The sequence below is a fragment of the Zootoca vivipara genome, chromosome Z1 (genome assembly GCF_965207765.1).
Source record: "Zootoca vivipara chromosome Z1, rZooViv2.hap1.1, whole genome shotgun sequence".
In the NCBI taxonomy this organism is placed as follows: Eukaryota; Metazoa; Chordata; class Lepidosauria; order Squamata; family Lacertidae; genus Zootoca; species Zootoca vivipara.
Window position 1 is genome coordinate 4186906 of NC_142583.1, and position 19659 is coordinate 4206564.

The 19659-nt window shown below is 42.2% G+C and overlaps 1 protein-coding gene and 1 long non-coding RNA gene across 7 annotated transcripts in view; one reads left to right on the forward strand and one right to left on the reverse strand.

Annotated features, from left to right (window-relative positions):
• Positions 1-1181: 1181 nt before the first annotated feature.
• Positions 1182-19659, reverse strand: part of ABLIM2 (actin binding LIM protein family member 2) — a 55870-nt gene continuing 37392 nt past the window's right edge. For 5 of the 6 annotated variants that reach the window (XR_015946960.1, XR_009558198.2, XR_009558197.2 and 2 more), the window contains 7 exons: positions 14604-14656; positions 11418-11562; positions 7488-7546; positions 4990-5044; positions 3136-3198; positions 2913-2993; positions 2117-2256 (listed from right to left, as the gene is read on the reverse strand). Coding sequence is in view for 1 of the 6 variants with exons in the window: in XM_035112289.3 (XP_034968180.3) it covers positions 2143-2256; positions 2913-2993; positions 3191-3198; positions 4990-5044; positions 7488-7546; positions 11418-11562; positions 14604-14656 (515 nt within the window). In the remaining 5 variants the exon portion in view is untranslated. Of the gene's footprint in view, positions 2257-2912; positions 2994-3135; positions 3199-4989; positions 5045-7487; positions 7547-11417; positions 11563-14603; positions 14657-19659 lie in introns of all 6 variants that reach the window. The other variant, XM_035112289.3, reaches the window with a different exon arrangement.
• On the forward strand, positions 3574-12632 carry LOC148687262 (uncharacterized). Its single transcript, XR_015946963.1, has 3 exons — positions 3574-3629; positions 7763-7806; positions 12520-12632. It is a non-coding gene; the product is annotated as an uncharacterized LOC148687262 (long non-coding RNA).

A 19659-nucleotide genomic window follows, 5' to 3' on the forward strand; every position in this document is an offset into this window, starting at 1 on the left:
TTGTGGGGCCCAGGTGGCGCTGTGGTTAAACCACTGAGCCTAGGGCTTGCTGATCAGAAGGTCGGCGGTTCGAATCCCTGTGACGGGGTGAGCTCCCGTTGCTTGGTCCCAGCTCCTGCCAACCTAGCAGTTCGAAAGCACTTCAAAGTGCAAGTAGATAAATAGAGACCGCTACAGCGGGAAGGTAAACGGCATTTCCATGTGCTGCTCTGGTTTGCCAGAAGTGGCTTTGTCATGCTGGCCACATGATCTGGAAACTATACGCCGGCTCCCTCGGCCAATAATGCGAGATGAGCGCGCAACCCCAGAGTCGGTCACGACTGGACCTAATGGTCAGGGGTCCCTTTACCTTTACAGTGGAACCTCGGTTTATGAACACCTCGGTTTACGAATGTTCGGTTTACGAACACCGCGGACCCATCTGGAACAGATTAATTCACTTTCCAGTACTGTACTTTCAATGGGAAAGTTCGCTTCAGTTTATGAACGCTTCAGTTTATGAACAGACTTCCGGAACCAATTACACCCATGCTTCGGGTCAAGTACGCTACAGGTTGAGTACTCCGCAGACCCGTCTGGAACGGATTAATCCACTTTCCATTACTTTCAATGGGAAAGTTCGCTTCAGTTTATGAACGCTTCAGTTTAAGTACTCCGTGGACCGTCTGGAACAGATTAATCCACTTTCCATTACTTTCAATGGGAAAGTTCACTTCAGTTTATGAACGCTTCAGTTTATGAACAGATTTCCGGAACCAATTGTGTTCATAAACCGAGGTACCACTGTACCTTTATAGCCAGATGTGAAGCAGCAGCTTTGTCATGCTGACCACATGACCTGGAATCTGTACGCCGGCTCCTTCGGCCAATAACGCGAGATGAGCGCCGCAACCCCAGAGTCCGTCACGACTGGTCCCTTTACCTTTTATAGCCAGATGTGACGGCATCTGGTGAGAATCTGAAGACAGAGAGGAGGAAGCAGGGTAAGCCGACTTAACCCAGCTGCCTCTCAGGATATCATGGCAGACGTTTCTTTGCACAGACTGTGCATGCAAACACACAAATGGTTCTATATTAATGATAGATTCTTATTTTTAATGACATCACATGTGAACTGAATTTCTCTCTATAGCAGCACCTCCTTAAGAGAGGCAAACAGTGGAGTAACAAACCATATAACGTGAGTTACAAAACAATATTTTTAATGTGGACACCACTGTGTGCATAGAATCAAGATTAGATACACATTCTTTGTACCAGAGTGAAATGTAGAAAAAATAGAAATACAGTCAGAATTTGCACAGCCTTAGGACACACAAGAATTTACGCATTTTTGTGATGTGAAAGTTGAATTACTACATGATCTCCAGCTGGGTAAACCCAAAGTAGTTAGAACTTTGTCCCACTGAAGTAAATGGTTCAGGCATTTTAAATCAAGTACTTCATCTAAAATAGGTTGCATGTTGAACTGTCTGAATGGTACTCTGAACACATGTACACCACAATCTATCTTTACTAAAATAAAAGATGGATAGCTATTTTTCATTTGCTACTTTACATGTGGAACAGTAGCTTGTATTTAAGTGACAGAATGAGACTTAAAGTGCTTTATTATAGGTTTGCTTTTATTCCTAGAAGATGTCACACACAAACATTGGCAAGAGTGACTTTCTGACATGCTTTTCTTTGGCCTTCATCACATTTGCTTCAAAGTAGCACATTTTTTACCCTCTTGGGGGAGATTTTTTTCATCAGCATATTTTGATTTTGTACAGGTTTTGCTCACTAGTGCAAAATGTAGAAACAAAACAGTAGCTGCTTTTTTATTTTATTTTTGTCAAAACTACCAGTACACATTTCCTTCTTATTTAAAATTACTTCTTCTTCTTTTTTTGGCAACAGGCAACAGCTAAAGCAATCATTAATTTAAAGCAAGGCTTGTTATATACTTTTGAAGACCCAGTAGCTACTGAGATATTCCTCTGGGTCATGCAAATGCCATGTTTTCCCTCTTTCCAATTTTCTGTCCCTACCCCTAACACAATGAAGCTAGACAAAGGGTCAACAGCAGGCGCGGGTGATAAGCTGTGGCAAGAGTGCAGTTTCTTTTCATTAAGCACATTTTAGTTTGTCTAAAGTGGGCTAGAAAAGCAGAGCTTTTTTCTTTAGCTCGTTTCTTTTCCAAAGTGCAAGTCGTTCAAATTGTTCAATGCTCATTTCGAAGACTTCCTGGAACTGTTCAGGGGACAGGTGCCGCTTGAAGCAGAAAAGAAAGAAAAGGCAGTATAAGTACCTTTTAAAAATCCTGACTTTTATGCATGTATTGTGCCAGAAATAAAAATGTGAAGTTTTGAATCAAATTCACAGCCTATTTTGAAAAACATTTGCCCAAAAATCATGCATTAAAATGTCAAATGTCTCTATTAAATTTGTATTGCATCTTTCTGTCCAAAGCAACCAACAATCAGAATGAAAATACAGTAAGCCATAAAAAGACAAAGCAAGTAAATAGAAGGGCAGGTAGATACCAAACAGGATCAGAAAATAAAATAATAAAATACCAAGTGTGGAGGCTCAAAGCCTGTCCATGGCCTCCATTACCCCATGGTATTTGGAAAAGGAAAATACTTACCAAGTGTTCCTGTTCCACATGACTTATGGAGGATTTTCTAGATCCCTTAGGAGTAGACCCCTTCCCTTAATCCAGAGGCAGGGACAATAACTCTGGTTGCTCCAGAAGGGGAGGAACCTTTCTCCCTAACATGACTAGAAGAGTGGCAGAGTCCTTCAACTCTGGGTGTAGAGGTCACTAACTTGCTACTTTCTGGGCCACTCACCTTCCAAATGCCACACCTGCTCAGGAAATTTCAACACATACAATTCAAAAGTAAATAAGCAAATGCATTCCTTACCTCCAGCCTAGTTCTGTCTACATCCTTTGGTAGCTTCACTCGAACTCTGTTTGTTACAATAAGAGTTTCATACGGATAGACCTAATGCGAAGAAAAAGTGTGACACTAGAAAGATGCGTCCCTCGTAGCAATTTTTAAAAATGCAAAAGGAACATATTTGTATCTATATTTGATGTATTTAATTTCACAAGGACTAAAGAAGAAAAAAAGGAATATACTGAACCTTGTTAAGAAGGGTTGATTCTCAACATTCTCTAAGTGTCAACAGCAACCCTTACCTTGTATTCTGTAAGAGACAGGAAAAAAAATATTGGCAGGTTAGAGCAGAACTGACTGTTGCTTATATACTGCATTTTGAGAACTAGCTCAAGTATTACTTCTGTGGGAGGTTTTAGCAGTCAAACCTAACAATGCATATATGCTAGTTAGTATATGAAGGGGTTAAGGACCACAGAGTTCTAGATCACTAGAATAGGCTCAATGATGTCATGCCCCCTCCTTCTCCTGAGAGAGAAGGCTTGTTTCCTGTTCCAATTTCTCTCCCTCCATCTCTCTCACACTGCAAGCAATGGAGGCAGACATGCCTCAAGTTAGCTCTCTGCCTCAGACATGTGTCTGAGGCTGCTTTGCTGCATTTTTCTACCCAAGAACCTTTGCCTGTACTGTATTTTATTACTGTTGGATAAAGAAAAGTGTGTGGCTGTGACCTTGGATTAAGTAAGTAAAGCATTTTAAAACTTACTTCAGAGTGTGGTCTGTTTCACAGGGGAGGGTAGAAGCGGGGGCCAGCTGCCTCAAGCAGCTGGAATGTATTAAAAGAAGGTTGAATAGCCTATTCCTATGCTTCATTAATCTGCCTAATGTTAAGATTTAAACTCTACTACCGAGGCTCTTTATGTACTAGCCCCGTTGTTTTTAAAAGCAGGCACTAGCTGTTTTTCATTTGTTAGTTAACCCACACATGTGGGTCTGCAGAGGATTAAATATATCCTCTTACCTACACCCATCAACTTCTCCCTGTCATAGGCCCCAAATACCTGAAATACTGCGTCCTTCTCAACAGACCCCTCAAGTGTTAAGATTGGCAGAGGGGGGCCTTTTGGTGAGCTGCCACGCTCAGAAACTTAGGTGGTGGTGGCAGTCTCTGCGGCAGACCCTAAACTGTGGAAACTCCCTCCTCTTCTTTATGCAATACTCATTGTATGCGAAAGACACGTGAGATGTACATTTTCAGGACCCACCCTATTTTTGTGATTACGTTTTAAACTGTTTTGTTTTTTGTTTTTAATATACTGTTTTAGTTGTTGTAACCTATGCTAGGACCTTAGGGTGAAAGGCAAGTAATAAATGATGATGATGATGATGATATAGTGCTCCTTATCATATGCACCAACAAATAATACATATTTAGTACAGGCACTTCATACAACAACACTAACATATCCTTAATGGCTGTTATGTTTTGTACAAATGGGAAAGGGTGGGCTAAAACACACTCAGTATTACCACATAGAAGAGGGGGTTTGTGTGATGCTCACATGATGGCCCTAATCCCTGAACCAGTAGTTTTCAACCTTTTAGACCTGGAACTGAGTTTGGGCTGAAAAAGTCATTTGGAGACCCACTTCCTCATTTTTAGCTTTCATCTGTGTGACCCACATTGCGCGTCAGACTGCAATTCAGTAGCAGGTCCCAGCCCACCAGCTGAAAATACGTGAAATCTCAACCATCCCTGAGGTTGTGAGATAGCGGCACACTCCGCTGACCTCTCTGAGATTAAGATTCTTTGTTGTAAAAGCAATTATGCTGGTAATTTGATGTTACGTTTGCAACTCCTGCACTGATGCAAATGCATTAAATATTAAATCCATTCTACGTTGTGCAAAGCAGCCTGAAGTTTGATGGTTATTAGTGGCGTGCAGAGAGAGTTCTGAGGTTGCCAATTGCTCGGTTTTGGTTAGTGCCTGAAGGTTATGCAGTCTTAGCACAACTCATACAGAGAACAGCAGTTTGGGATCCCTCCCTCCCAACCCCCCTTTCCTTTGAGAGGCAGAAATGGAACAGTTTTGGGGTATACCTCTCATTCCCCAAGTAGAATCCTGGTCGGTGTCATACTGGGCCATATCTGCAGCCTAGGACAGAAAGAAAAGTGGAAAATTTTGTAAATTAATTCAATTAAATAATAAAGTATAATGCAGAAAAATGCCATCTATAGCATGTGCTCTTTAATATAACACTTTACCTGTGATGGGAAAGTGACAAACCAGCTGCAACATGCATCTGGATATGTAGAGTATATGATGAAACTTTTTGAAGAGTGGTCTACAAATATCTATAACCACCATAAAAACAATAGCAATTTTACTAAAGCCAGTTTTTAGTTTGGAATTCTTTAGGCATAGGAATCATCATCCAGCTTTGTTATTACTTAAACTAGGTGTGGTTCAAACCTCGTATTTGAAGGTGCTGTTTTTTCTTGAGGTATTTGACAACAGTTGTGTGAAATATCTCTAGCAATTGTGTCCAAAGGGCCTGTCATTAATTATTTCAGGTTGCATCTTATACACACTTAGCTAAGAGTAAGTCCCATTGAGCTTAAAAGGGCTTAATTCTGAGTAGTTATAAATATGATTTCCCTGTTAATCATCTTACTGAAGTAATGCTCCATTATTTACTTTTATTAATTAATGCCAAGCTCACATTTAGGCTAATGCAATTAATTTCACCTTCTCATTTTATTTTTAAATTTAGCTTGAAGGAGAGCCTATTCTAATGTTTCCTCATAAGTGCAGGCAATCTCCGATTTGCGTGGGGGTTGCATTCCAGGTCACTGCGTGTGACGGTGGAGCGCGCATAAACATGCTCCGCCCCATTATGCTCCTGCCCCCTTTCCAGCCACTTCCGGGTCACTGTGATGCGTGCAGTCAGGCGTCAAACAGTTGTTGCCTGTAATTCTGCTTATGAATTTCATTGGGGTGATTATTTTCTTTCCTTTAAAAAAAACAATGTCAAATTTGCATATTATGCATCATGATAAACACATTCATCAGATTTAAAGTGTCTCTCTGCTCTTAAAAAAAGAAAATCATTAGCCATGGTGGTGCCACATCAAATGGGGAGGGCTTTTTAACCCTTTCCCCCATGTTGAGAGAGAAACAGAGAAAGGAGTAGTGGGAGAATACATCTGTTTGGAGATAGCCTTAAAGAGGAACAGAAGTCTATGGAGCTGGTAGCCAAATATATTTACCCACAGGAAAAAAAATCAACTGATTGCCATACAGAAGTTAAAATCACATTTCCCACCTGAGGACAGCTCAGTTGTGATCAACTGACAGCTGGCCCTTTCTGCAAAAGCATCTCCAGGCACATGTCTTATTGCAGGTATAAAGGTAAAGGTAAAGGTAAAGGGGCCCCTGACCATTAGGTCCAGTCGTGACCGACTCTGGGGTTGCGTGCTCATCTCGCATTATTGGCCGAGGGAGCCGGCGTACAGCTTCCAGGTCATGTGGCCAACATGACAAAGCCGCTTCTGGAAAACCAGAGCAGCACATGGAAACGCCATTTACCTTCCCGCTGTAGCGGTTCCTATTTATCTACTTGCACTTTGACGTGCTTTCGAACTCCTAGGTTGGCAGGAGCTGGGACCAAGCAATGGGAGCTCACCCCGTCACAGGGATTCGAACCGCCAACCTTCTGATCAGCAAGCCCTAGGCTCAGTGTTTTAACCCACAGCACCACCTGTCTTATTGCAGGTATACACAACAACAAACATTTTCAATGCAGATTTGTACTGGCTTTCTTGCCTGCTGCATAAATGTTCTTCAATACTCTTGCAACTTTGAACTGTGCTGTCCTCATTTGACTTCTCCCTGGCCACTGTTTTATGTTCCCTCCATGTCCCCACCACTGCCTTTTCCAGCAGTGGAACAGCAAAAGAGATCAGGCCTGCAGGAGTTTTGTCTCCTCCTTCCCCACACTTTTTATTTAAGCACAGATTGTATGCGCTGTGCCACCGTGCCAGCACCACCCTTTCACTCTCAACAGTTTTAATCTTCAGGCTGCGATTGCTGTGTTCAGTTTCGCAAAAATGTCACCATCAGGTCGGAAGTGTGTGTGTGTGTGGCTCCACTGAAGAACTGACTTCAATTTGGCACATTGCCGTGGTGGCAAAGCGCATCAAAGGTGACAGTTAATAAAAAAAACAGCAACAGGAATATTTCTAGTGTGGAACTTTTTGAGATATTGCTACTTTTGGCATGTGACCATCCTAAAAGTTTTAGAGTCACAAATGAACTTGAACACAAATGAGCACTGGTAGGAATGCAAAGAATCCTGAATGCACAATAAAAAAGAAGTCTGGAGCCCCTGCCCCTCATAAACTGTCAGTTGGCCCAACCCATGCCTTCAAGGGGTCAGATGAAATTCAGCAAAATGCTGAATCTGCCCTCATGCCATAAATTACCCCTTATGCCAGATCAGGCTATCAAATCGCCTGACCTGGCGCAAGCAGAGGGAGCTAGATGGTTCATCAAACTAATCAAATATGTGCATTAAGACATTTTTATGTCTACCTACATGGTGTAACCCATTCTTTCCATAGTCAGGAAGAGAAGCAGATTTGGAATATGGAAATCCTAGAAAAGAGACAGAAGATATATTTTTGAAAAAATGCATTGTCTGATATATGCATAGATCAATAAGCAAGAGGTTACCTCAATAATTTTAAGTTGTACTGTAGAAAACAGACAGGTCTCGTCAAATGAATCAAAATGGAGGCAGAATCTGCCACGTCCACTCTTGAGTTTCTGTGTATAAATGCAGCTGATTTTATGTTATACATTATTTTATAGGACAACAAGCTAACGTATTTTATGAAGGATGAACAGATCCAGCTGTAAGTACTCTATCCATTAGACTTCTTCCAGTCTAAAATTGTGGGCTGAATTTCAATAAAATGTCTGTATAGTATTATACTCAAAAATTAGAGAAGGAACAGGGATAAAGGCAAACCACCAGTCCCTGCAGAGTGCCTCAACTTCTAGAGATCATTTTGGGGTCATGTGGCCTTTTCCAGATACTCCCTTAGATGTTCTAGGTTAGGTACATTCAGAAGTATAGAAAAACCTTTCCATTTGGGTTGGCAATTGATAGCCAAGCAGTTAAACTTAAAATATGTTTTTGATGCACTTTGAAGCTTTCACATGCATTAATTTAATCTAATTCTTGCTTGGATATTTTGTGGTTGTGTTTACATTGTAATCTGCTCTGGCCTCTGGCAGTGAAATGAGACACAAGAAAATATTGAGGTATGAGTGGCTCAGAGAAGATAAGTAGTACAACTGGTTCAGCCGTGCAGATTTAGAACCGAATGCAATTTCTAAGGCTAAAGGAAACACTGAACAGTATTTCAAAACAGAGAAGTGGTCAGAATCAAAAGCAACTCATCGTGTTAAAGAAAATGTCAAATTTCTGTGGGTATAGATACAATTCCAGATGCAACAGAAAACAGAAAGCAGCCATCAGTGAGCGCTGAGGCCTCTCAATCTGGAAGTACCTAGTACTAAGACTTTAAGTGCTGAACAGTGTGATTACAGCTAGAATCCTGTGCACACTTAAAAAAATAATAATTGAAGATTTTATTGGTTTACCAAAGTACATGCCTTGTCTCTTTTTTCAGGTTTTAGAATCTTATTTACATTATATATATATACCGGTATATATATGCACACAAAAGCTTATACAGTACCAAGAACAAACTTAGTTGGTTTCTAAGGTGCTACTGGACAATTTTATTATTATTTTATATATTTCGACTGTGTCAGACCAACACAGCTACCTACCTGAATCTTTTTTACATTTGAAGTGAAACATTAGTGTTGTATACAGAATAAAGTTGAGGAAGAAGAAGGGGGGAAGAGGGTTGGTAAGACTTGGTGTGTATGTGGGGTATTTATGTCAGCGTCACTTGGGTAGGTTGTTTTTCAATTCCTTTATTATATTTCCTAGGTAGTGAGAGAGGTTGTTGGGGGCCCAGGGAATGATTGGATTGAGTGTGGGGAGGGGGTTGTTGGGTCAAGTTAGCCATATTGATTTGTACGCTGTTGGTGGGTTCTTGCTGTTGTCTTGTTGGGCTGTGTTTTCATTCTACATGACTCACACTTCTGAATAAACAAGGGCAGAATCAGATTGCCAAATTAGTTTCAGTGGGACTTAACTAATTCTCACTGGATTGTACTCAGAATGTTTTGATGGCAAGGGCTTCTCTGCAGATCATTTGGGGTTTTATGAGAGCTAGGTGGCATGCTGCAAAAATATATAAACACAACATTCATTCAGTCAGTCAGTCATTTATTTAATTTATATATATAAAAACAAACAAACCCAGAAAAATACTTTCATTGGAACTAGAATTTAGTTGCATTTTAGGTAAACACTTTGAACAATTGGACCACAAGACTACTAAGCATTGGCAAAACAATGCTATTATGGGATTCAGAATGGTTCCCACTATAGCTCTTGTCACAGGGCTGCTGGAATGGTTCTGGCTTGATTAAAGGGCCCAGTTCTCCAGTCTGTTAAGGTCATATTGAACTCTGATTCTGTCTTCTGCAGCATTGGCTACCCTGCCCAGTTTGGTGTCATCTGCAAATTGGATGACCATCCCCTCAATTCCTTCATCCACGTCATTTATAAAGACAAAGAACAACAAGAGAACCCTGCAGCACCCTTGGTGTCTTCCACAAGCTTTACCAATAACCCAGAAGGAGCAAAATAAATCCCCCCCACCATCCAATAGCACCTAAGAGACCAACTTTGGATCCATCTTTGTTATTAGAGCCCCTGGTGACTTCTGTGCTTAGGAGTGCCCAGTTTAGGCTGGGAAGACAGCTATGGCCATTTGTAGACCAGGATAGCCTTACTACTGTTGCAATAAGGGTTAGTAACCTCCCAGATGGACTACTGCAATATGCTCTATGTGGGGCTGCCCATGAGGTTGGCCCAGAAGCTCCACCTAGTAGAAAATGCAATGGCTTGAATGCTCAGTGGGGCAGGCTATAGGAGTTATGCCTGCTTTATATATTGGGGTGGGGGTGCAATATGGATAGCACAGATTTGCAAATATGTGCAATAGGGACAAGTGTTCAATCTAGCTTTACTTTCCAACAGGACACTTTGCAATGAAGTGTTTTAGGAAATGTTGGCAAATCTTGAAAATGCTATTAGTTAGGTGGCCGGAGGTTTTTGGACACTTCGTGGATCACTAGTCATTCTTCTTCTATATTAAATGGATCCCTCTATCTATGAACTGGCGGTTAAGTGTGTGCAAGCATTGCACCTGCTCTGCCAGTATTAATGCAATATATGGTGGCTGTCCCAGTTCCAATGCATTAGTTTGAGGCCAATGCCTCAATAAAATAGGCAGCTTTCAGCCATCTTCTTCTAGACCACCCAGGTACCTTCCAGATATTTTGGACTCCAATCCCCATCAATCTCAGAGATTATGGGAGTTGTACTCCCAACAAGAGCAGGAAGGCACCAGCTTACAGAGGGGTGCCGTATAGACCCTCCCAAGTCTCAGGCCTTATGCCTTTGGCTGAATGTTGATGGGAGACCTAAAACCTCCCATGATGTGCTTTCCATTGCACTTTTTGAACAGACGGTGAATACAGGTGAAACAGCTGAAGTTCAGGGCCGGCATTTGTAGGTTTCTGATGAACCTGTTTCTGATGAAAAACTCCCTGCCCCACTTACCTTCCAAGTCCCGGACTGCAGAATCCGGGACCGGCAGCCGTGTGACACCGGAAGTTGTGTCGACGTAACTTCCGGTGTCGCTTTGCCCTTCTATGGGCACCAAAAATGGCCGCCACCGGCTTCGAAAGTCGCTTGTACGCATGCCAGGAAGTGCGTCGACACAACTTCCAGTGCCGCTCCGCCCATCTATGGGCACCAAAAATGGCTGCCGCCGCCACCGGAATTCGCGTCTATGCACTTCCGGACATGTGTAGATGCGGCTTTTGAAGCCGGCGGCGGCCATTTTTGGTGCCCATAGAAGGGCAAATCGGAAATAAAAAATGGCCGCCAGCAGGAGAAAATAATGGAGAAAAATGGGAGACGAAGTGATATGGGGGACCACCAGGAAAAGGTAAGTAAAAACGGGGGTTTCCCGGGGAAAACTGGGTACTTGGCAGCTATGCTGCCCCACTACAGCTGTGTTAATGCAATAATGTCAGTAACTGTCACCAATCCGCTTCAGTAAAAGGTTAAAGCGGTGCCCACTGATCATATATTTTTTTATCTCATTGCTATTCAACTCCCACCTTACCATTTTCTCCAACTACGATTTCACTTCATGCATCGGATGAAGTGGGCTTGAGCAACAAAGCCTATGCCCATTAAAAAATGTGTTAGTCGTTAATGTGCCACATGACTCTTTGATTGTGTTAATCGGGTCTCAGTCAATTTACTTTACCAGATACGAAGGGGGGGGGAACTTCCAGGACTTACGTAAGTAGGTACTGTTTGCGTTGTTGTGCAAACGCTGAAGCTCTCTGTCGGTTCCAGGACTTTGGGGGAGTGACTGAGTATCCAGATCTGGAGAGTTGGTTCTGGCATCCACCTCCTCTTTCAAAGTCAGCCAACTTGATTTTAGCTGAGAAGAACAAATCCCAGCATTAAAATGAGAAGCTTCCCCGAAAATTCATATAGGTTGGAATTAACCATGTGAAACATGAAAGTAAAGTCAAGTTTTATCATTATTTTGAAACCATTTGTATCAGCAAGAAAAGTATTTCACCAATGAGATGTTAGGAAGGATGGATTTGCTGTTGCTCACATACTGCTTTTCAATTTCAGTAAGATTTCAGGCTATATGAATGAATATGAACAACCTACCAAAAGAGGAAGTAAGGACTAGCAGATCTGACAAGCTGCCTTCATGTCCGTGTGTGTGTGTGTGTGTGTGTGTGTGTGTGTGTGTGTGTGATCAGAAGGGTTTAACATGCCTTAAACCAACACCAGCAGCATGCAAGGCCCATTTACACAGCCAACTCTGAATGCTTTTTGCGAAGATAAAATGCTTCCTCCCTCCAAGTGCTCAAAAAACCTGACCGGTCTTAGAAGCAGCCCTGTCATTCAGTTTTTTAAAAAAATAATCAGTCAATTATCAGAGGTTTCAGCGATTATTCAATTATTTTGTGCATGCATAAAATCAGGTGATGAAAAATGAATTATTCTGAGCAAGCACTCTTAGTATCACAGCACCCTCCACATTGTGAGGTCAGGCACCGTTAATATTTGCATGAAATGAAAGATTATGCATTCCCCCCTGTAATTTACCCCAAGCAACTACACTGTTGTATGAAGGCTAATAAAGAACCTGTGTAGCTAGATCAAAGGTATCCCAGTGGCCTTAAAAACCAAGTCCTGAAAACGATGAACAGCAAGATGCTGGAGATTCTCCTTACTGTGGAATCATTTAGTGCGAAAGTGCCTATCTGGGTTCTTCTTAAGAATACAGAGCAATAAAACAAACTGAAATCTCATTGGCGTTTTGCGTAAACTGAGTGTCAAATGTGTGAGATAATGAAGCTGTTGTCTTGATTTCAAGTTGGTGGATGAGATTCTCACCTTCTGCTCACCCGAGAAAGAGAAAGATCCTGCTCCCTTTCCCTGTCTTCTGGCAAGTGCTGGTGACTCTGAAGAGTGGCGAGGAGCCAACCTTTCACCTCATCTCAGGCCGGGACACGCACAGAAGTGGCAAAAGAAAACCTCAGCGCTTCTGGGTGCTGCCCAGCCCAGCATGAGGCCGACTTTTACCCTCAGAGGAAGCACAGCATAGCTTGCTCATCTTGTGCTGTGCCAGGGAGAACTCAAAAGCAGTAAGCATTTGTCCTGCCCGCCCCACCTCCGTATACCAACTTGATATGATGACATGAATAAATGTCCCTGCTTTGTGAAGTCTGGCACAGCCGCCTGAAGAGCAGAGCAAGGGAGCTTTCAATACCTCTGAGCTTGACTTAACGGATTGAGGTTGAATCCTGACAAGACAGAAGTACTGTTTGTGGGGGACAGGAGGCGGGCAGGTGTGGAGGACTCCCTGGTCCTGAATGGGGTAACTGTGCCCCCGAAGGACCAGGTGTGCAGCCTGGGAGTCATTTTGGACTCACAGCTGTCCATGGAGGTGCAGGTCAATTCTGTGTCCAGGGCAGCTGTCTATCAGCTCCATCTGGTACGCAGGCTGAGACCCTACCTGCCTGCAGACTGTCTAGCAAGAGTGAAGCATGCTCTAGTTATCTCCTGCTTGGACTACTGCAATGCGCTCTACGTGGGGCTACCCTTAAAGGTGACTCGGAAACTACAACTAATCCAGAATGCGGCAACTAGACTGGTGACTGGGAGCGGCCGCCAAGACCACATAACACCGGTCTTGAAAGAACTACATTGGCTCCCAGTACGTTTCCGAGCGCAATTCAAAGTGTTGGTGCTGACCTTTAAAGCCCTAAATGGCCTCGGTCCAGTATACCTGAAGGAGTGTTTCCACCTCCATCGTTCTGCCCGGACACTGAGGTCCAGCACCGAGGGCCTTCTGGCGGTTCCCTCGTTGCGAGAAGCCAAGTTGCAGGGAACCAAGCAGAGGGCCTTCTCAGTGGTGGCGCCTGTCCTGTGGAATGCCCTCCCATCAGATGTCAAAGAGGAAAACAACTACCAGACTTTTAGAAGACATCTGAAGGCAGCCCTGTTCAGGGAGGCTTTTAATGTTTAATAGATTATTGTGTTTTATTTTTCTGTTGGAGGCCACCCAGAGTGGCTGGGGAAACCCAGCCAGATGGGCGGGGTATAAATTATTATTATTATTATTATTATTATTATTATTATTATTATTAACTTGCTGCATCAAATATAATTCCTGATTAAATTAGGACATTAATTTTAAATACGTAACTGGTTTGTTTAATGAAGCAGCTTTACTTACAAGGTATCTTGGTTTGGTGACATTACCACCTAATATCCCTAATACATTCTGAACGTTTTCATCAAAGTGTCTTACCAGTTTTTCATTTTCTATGCCTGCCTGCCTACCTATATGAATCTAAACCCCGCCACACACACCGTGGCAGGCACAAAATGCAAAAGGAGATACTGTACTGGGTCAGCCACACTGTTATACTGACACCAGCCAGGATAAAATGGCACCTTCTGGATCACACAGCATACGCTTGGCTAGGACAATTGTGTGGATGATCCGCAAGTGGAACAAGTTCCATGTGACCTATACTTCTAGGAGTCTGTTTAATTCTTGAACCAGACACTCAAAAATTTATCTGGACTTGAAAAAAGCTATAGTGCAAAAATGTGGAAAGCTTCACCAAGGGCTTCATTATTAAAATTTGTATTTCTTTCCATTGCTAATAGTTTTCATAGCCTAGATTCATTAACACTAGGTGTTATTTTTGGCTGTGGTCAGAAATCTTTGGAACCACTTAACTGGAGCAGCTCTGCCGATTTCAGTTAGACCGTTCTGCTGGATGTGATTCTGGCCTATTCACCACACGTATTTAATCAAATTTCTTGCCACTTCAGAGCAAACTCTAAAACAAAAGGATCAAGAGGGTATCTTGCTTTTTAAGCACCATTTCAAAAACTGTCCCCATGCTGTAGGAAACTTATCATTCTGATGCCTTCGAAATTTACCTTCCTGCTGTCTTGATCACAACTACTGCTGTCATCATCTGATTTTCTTGATGCTAGACAATAAAAAGAATTTCCACAGTAAAAATAGCATTTTGGTTTGTTTGTTTAAAGTGTATTCTGCAAACAACAGCTTATATAAACAAACCTGCAAAAAGAGGGTTATGAAATGCTACATTTGTCAGTAATTATGAAATTAATACAAGGGCCGGTGTACTAGCAAGCATCCAGACCTTGTGTTATCAAGATGGGGGAGACATCCATGGCTAAATAAACTGAGCTACTTCCCCCCCCCCACTGGAAAGAAGCTTGGCTTATTCTCATGAGTCATAACCAAACTCACCCTTCATACCACCATATCCCCCAATTCTCTTCCACGTACCCAGTCCTTCCCCAAGCACTTCATCTGTTTCCATTTGCAGCCAAAGCTAGACCGTTGGCTTACACTGGGTAACATCTAGAAACAAATGAAGTATGTGGAGCATAAATTAAACAATTGTTTCACTTTTCCCACTTCACCAAGTGTCAGGGATTTCAAGGTGCCTTCCCTGTTGATTATTGGAGGCTTGTGATACTTTTTGGAATAAAATACTATTTAGAAATGTATTTTTGTGCAGGGTGGGGTGGGGAAGAGGAGAGAAAATAGACAAATCCTATCCATTAAAAACAAAGCAGCTGTTTTTCAGGAGCCAGGACGTAGCTGAAGAATGCAAACCTACGTGTGGTATCTAATGGCAGTCAAGGTTCAAAATCATGCATTTCCAGCTATCAGCTGCATATTGTAGGTGTAAACTGCATATATGTGGAAGTAGGGAAATCTCCCAGGAGATTATACACAGCCTAAATGTAGCACTTAAGACTTGCTGAACTTAAGGGGACGTGAAAATAAATATGCACAGTTGCACATCTCCATGCTAAAAGACACAGGAAATATGGTATCTTTTTCTATCATATCTTTCTAGCCATTCTATGGGAAATCTGTTGCTATGGCCACAAACTATTTTTTGTTAGGTGAGCCAGTATTCATAATCTCATCAGAGTTAACCTCATAAATAACACTGTGGAGCACATGGTGAGGAAAGTCTTGCAGTGTTTTTTATCCCCACAAATACTCTCTGTCTATCAATCGATCGCATAAATGTCAGTCAGTTTAAAATCCTCCTTGAATCAACATTAGATCTAATGGAAAAATTGTCCAGTCCATGTTGCAGCTTTACCATGGCAGCAATTCCACATTAAACAACACAGACAAGTCTCTTTGTACAACACAATAGCTGCAATGCTCGGAAAATTCAGCCTAGCAGGAAATAATTCCTGGAAACGCCACATGACTGCATCAAATGGTTATTTTTGTGACACTAGGACAGGCATCCCCAAACTGCAGCCCTCCAAATGTTTTGGCCTACAACTCCCATGATCCCTAGCTAACAGGACCAGTGGTCAGGGAAGATGGGAATTGTACTAGGAACTGCACTAGGAGCTAGAACTAACCAAAACAAATTGAGAATCTAGCATATGGCTTATTTTAAGCCTTAAATTCAGCACAAAAGAATTACGGTAAGCAGAACTCTCATCTCAAGGTGAAATCATTATTGCCTCCATTCTTAATACAACAGGAGATGAACTCCTATGGACTCCCAGGGCAGATTTTGTAGTAGAGGAAGAAAACGAAAAGCTTTATAGGTCATTTGAAAAGATAGCCTGTGCCTCCCAACTCTGCAGATAGTAAATTGTATTGAAAGTCAAAGTGCATTCACTTGCTGAATTCTGAACTAATTTTCACAATCCTAAAACTTGCTTAATGTAAAATAAAAGATGGGGAGTCTTAGGGTAGCTACGTAAAGCAGGCCAGGGAAACAGCAATACCAAGTCTTTTGGAAGTTACTCATTCTGGTTTTAAAATGTAGCTGCACTGTTAGTGAAATAATCTTTTTTTGCTGTCCTACTCTCCTGCCCCCAAGTTCTGTTGCAAGGTTTTTAAAGTTGGCACTGCATTTGCTAGCTTTAATTCTTAGAAGATTTGTGCGACTTGTTTTGGGATTTATTCAGTACAAATGACTGTTTCCATGGATCTTTACACAAAGATGGACTTTGTTTTCTTCAACAAGACATACCAGTAGGATGGTAGCTAACTTTTCAGTTCTCTGTTTACATACAAATAACTCCATGTACCCAGTGTTCCTTTTGTGCTTTGAGACAGCCATCTGGTCTGCATATTTGTTTCCTGTGAATGAATTTTCTCTCTCTAGTAAATATGATGGTTAGCATCATGTATGTAAATATGAAGCATTAATGCTATTACTTATTAAATTTATATACGACCCTTCATCCCTTGTGAGAAAGGCCAGCCGTCAGGGCTGTTGAGACTTGTAGCCAAACATCTGGGGACCCAAGGTTGAGAAAGGCTACTCTAGAGCCAATGGTCAAGGAATAAAACACAATTTTGAGGGTGCTAGAAATTGCTATCAGGTCCATCAGGGCTACAATAAATTATTGGCTTGTGTAGGACTGTTGCAATGTAGTTGAGGTTTCTCTGAAACATGTTGCTAGTTCCATCTCTGACCTCAAGACTTCAGTTCTGGCCGTTATGTGATTCTGTACCTGTTGTGTTCCCCTCTCCCTGAAATGACACTAAATCCTCTATGGGAAGGATTTAGACAGGGAAAAGGCAGAACAGGAAGATAAAATGTTCCTACCCCAATTGTACTTTCCCCGAGTAAATTAGCAGGTCCCAGCCCCCCAATTTCCACCATGGCTGCAATGAGATAACAGCCGGAGATAGTGATCATGGCTCTTCATGCCATGTTTACCTGAGCTCTAATTCACCGGCAACATCCTTCTCTGTTGACATGATCTGGGTTGATTCAAAACTGACAGCATGTCTTAACCTCAGCTTTGGAAGGCTTTGCTCACAATCACTGGAATACTCAAAAGCAGATGCGATGCAATGGAAATGTCTTGAAACATGTCATAAACACACTGCAATGGATTCTTATCCTTTTATGACAATGCATGATTTAGCCATCTTGAGTGCATCCAGTTCAATCAAATAACAACAAAGAACAAATTCCCACAATGATTAACTCTTTCTTGTGCTAATTGTCACTCCAAATACCATTTGATGTATTGGGGGCTGAACCACTCTTGTTTTGTGTTATAGAAATACAGGGTTGGTTTTAGACTTAAGAATGCTTAGAATCAATGGGATCTAAGCTAGTCATTAATTTCAAGGGGTTTACATGAAGCACGATTAAGTCTGGATCCAAGCCACTAACACTAACATAAATAATGGGTCTTCACTTTCCTCATTTTTAAAAAGCTGTCTTCATTTTCCAGAGGTTCAGCAATTGCTTTGAATCCGCCCTATATGTGTGTGCCCTACACTTGGGATTAATATTTAGATCACACTAACCTCCTTACAGTAATTTATTGTGTGCTATAGCAAAATATATAAACACTTTTATGTCTCCAACAATAAAGCCTTGTTGGCATTCGTCTGTCTTGAAAGACAATGAAGTACGCCTCTGGGGGTGAAGTCAAAACATGTCATTGATGTGACCTCCCCAGCATACAAGCCTGAGCAGTGTGTATGGAAGTCCTGGGCTGCCCAGATTACAAGACTCCCCCCTTTCAGCCTCGCCGAGGGGAAAGGAAAGCAATGCGCTTGGAAACAGGTTGGCTGCAGGAGTTGCCAGAAGGAGGCATACAAAGCGACATCTAACTGTCTTAGGGACTCCACTCAGATTTGTGTAGGGTTTGCTCCTTAGCCCTTTGTCCTCCTGAAGATATCCCACAAAGCAGCAGAGTTTACAAAGAGTTTTCCTTTTCCTGGATGCCCCCCACTTCCTTTTACAGTATGAGCAGAAACCACCTTCTTGACTGTTGGACCCTCTTGGTCTTGTCTGCTCAATCTGCTGGAGCCTGTCTTCACATGCATGGGAAGTCCCTAACTCAACGAGGGTTTGAGACCCATCTGCTCCCCCATCTGGTTTAGCTGACCAGTTGTTGAAGCTGTTTCTCAGGGTGGAGCTGCTGTCACCTGCTGATAGCTCCTAGCAGCCTCAGGTACAGCTGAGTGCAGGGTGGGGACCAAAGGTGGATAAACTACCCCAGAAGGAGCATGACTTCTCCCACACCAGAGGGACTAACCATCCCCTAATGCTCCATAAACCACAGGGGCAAATATCATGTAATTAGCCTTCTCTAGTATTTATTAGTTTTCAAATAACTGAACAGAAGCACAGACTTTTATTCTCTCAGCACAATATTGTGAATATCCAGAATACCACATTATTATGTAAGGATAGGCTAAGAAAAAAATGGGGAGGAAGCAAACAGTGAGTGACCTCACTGAGATGTGTGGCTTATATGAAAGTTTTATCTGTGTCTGGCATGCAGAAGATATTTAAGAGCTGGCGAATAATGCAGAATTCAACAACTGATTAATGCATTTTTATGTTTGCCTCATAACGACAATGGATTTGCAGCCCAAATGCATTTTGGTAGAGAGTCTAAATATTCACTGGAGCTCCACGAATGTTTTTCTACTTTAGTTAGAAATGCTGGTGACATCTCTCTTTTTACAAATCTGACGGTATCTTTTGCACTATATGTATCTCCATATGTACCTGAGACATGCTCCCCCTACAAGTGCATGATTGATTTTGGAATAATCTGATGTGCATCTTTCCTGGTCAAAGTTACCAATTATCTCCACAAGAGATCCATAAAAGCAATAGGTTGTCCTGAGGCACAGGAACAACTGAAACATCCTTTCATCACCTTCCTATTAGGGGCTCCAGGGCTTGAAGGAGGACTTTTGTGACAATTCAGAGGCCTGCCTCAATACGTTATCCAAAACCCTGTGTGACACAATCTCTTTCTCCACATTGCTGGGACTAGTGGTGTGGCATTTGTCTCTGAACTGGCCAGGCCTGGAGTATATAATGAGCCCAGTTTCCAGCAGTGATCAGGATACTTAAGTTGGAGGCTATGGTCTCACCGGCTATGCTAGGTTCGACTGGTGATCAAGGGATCACTGAACCTGAGGCTGGCGGCA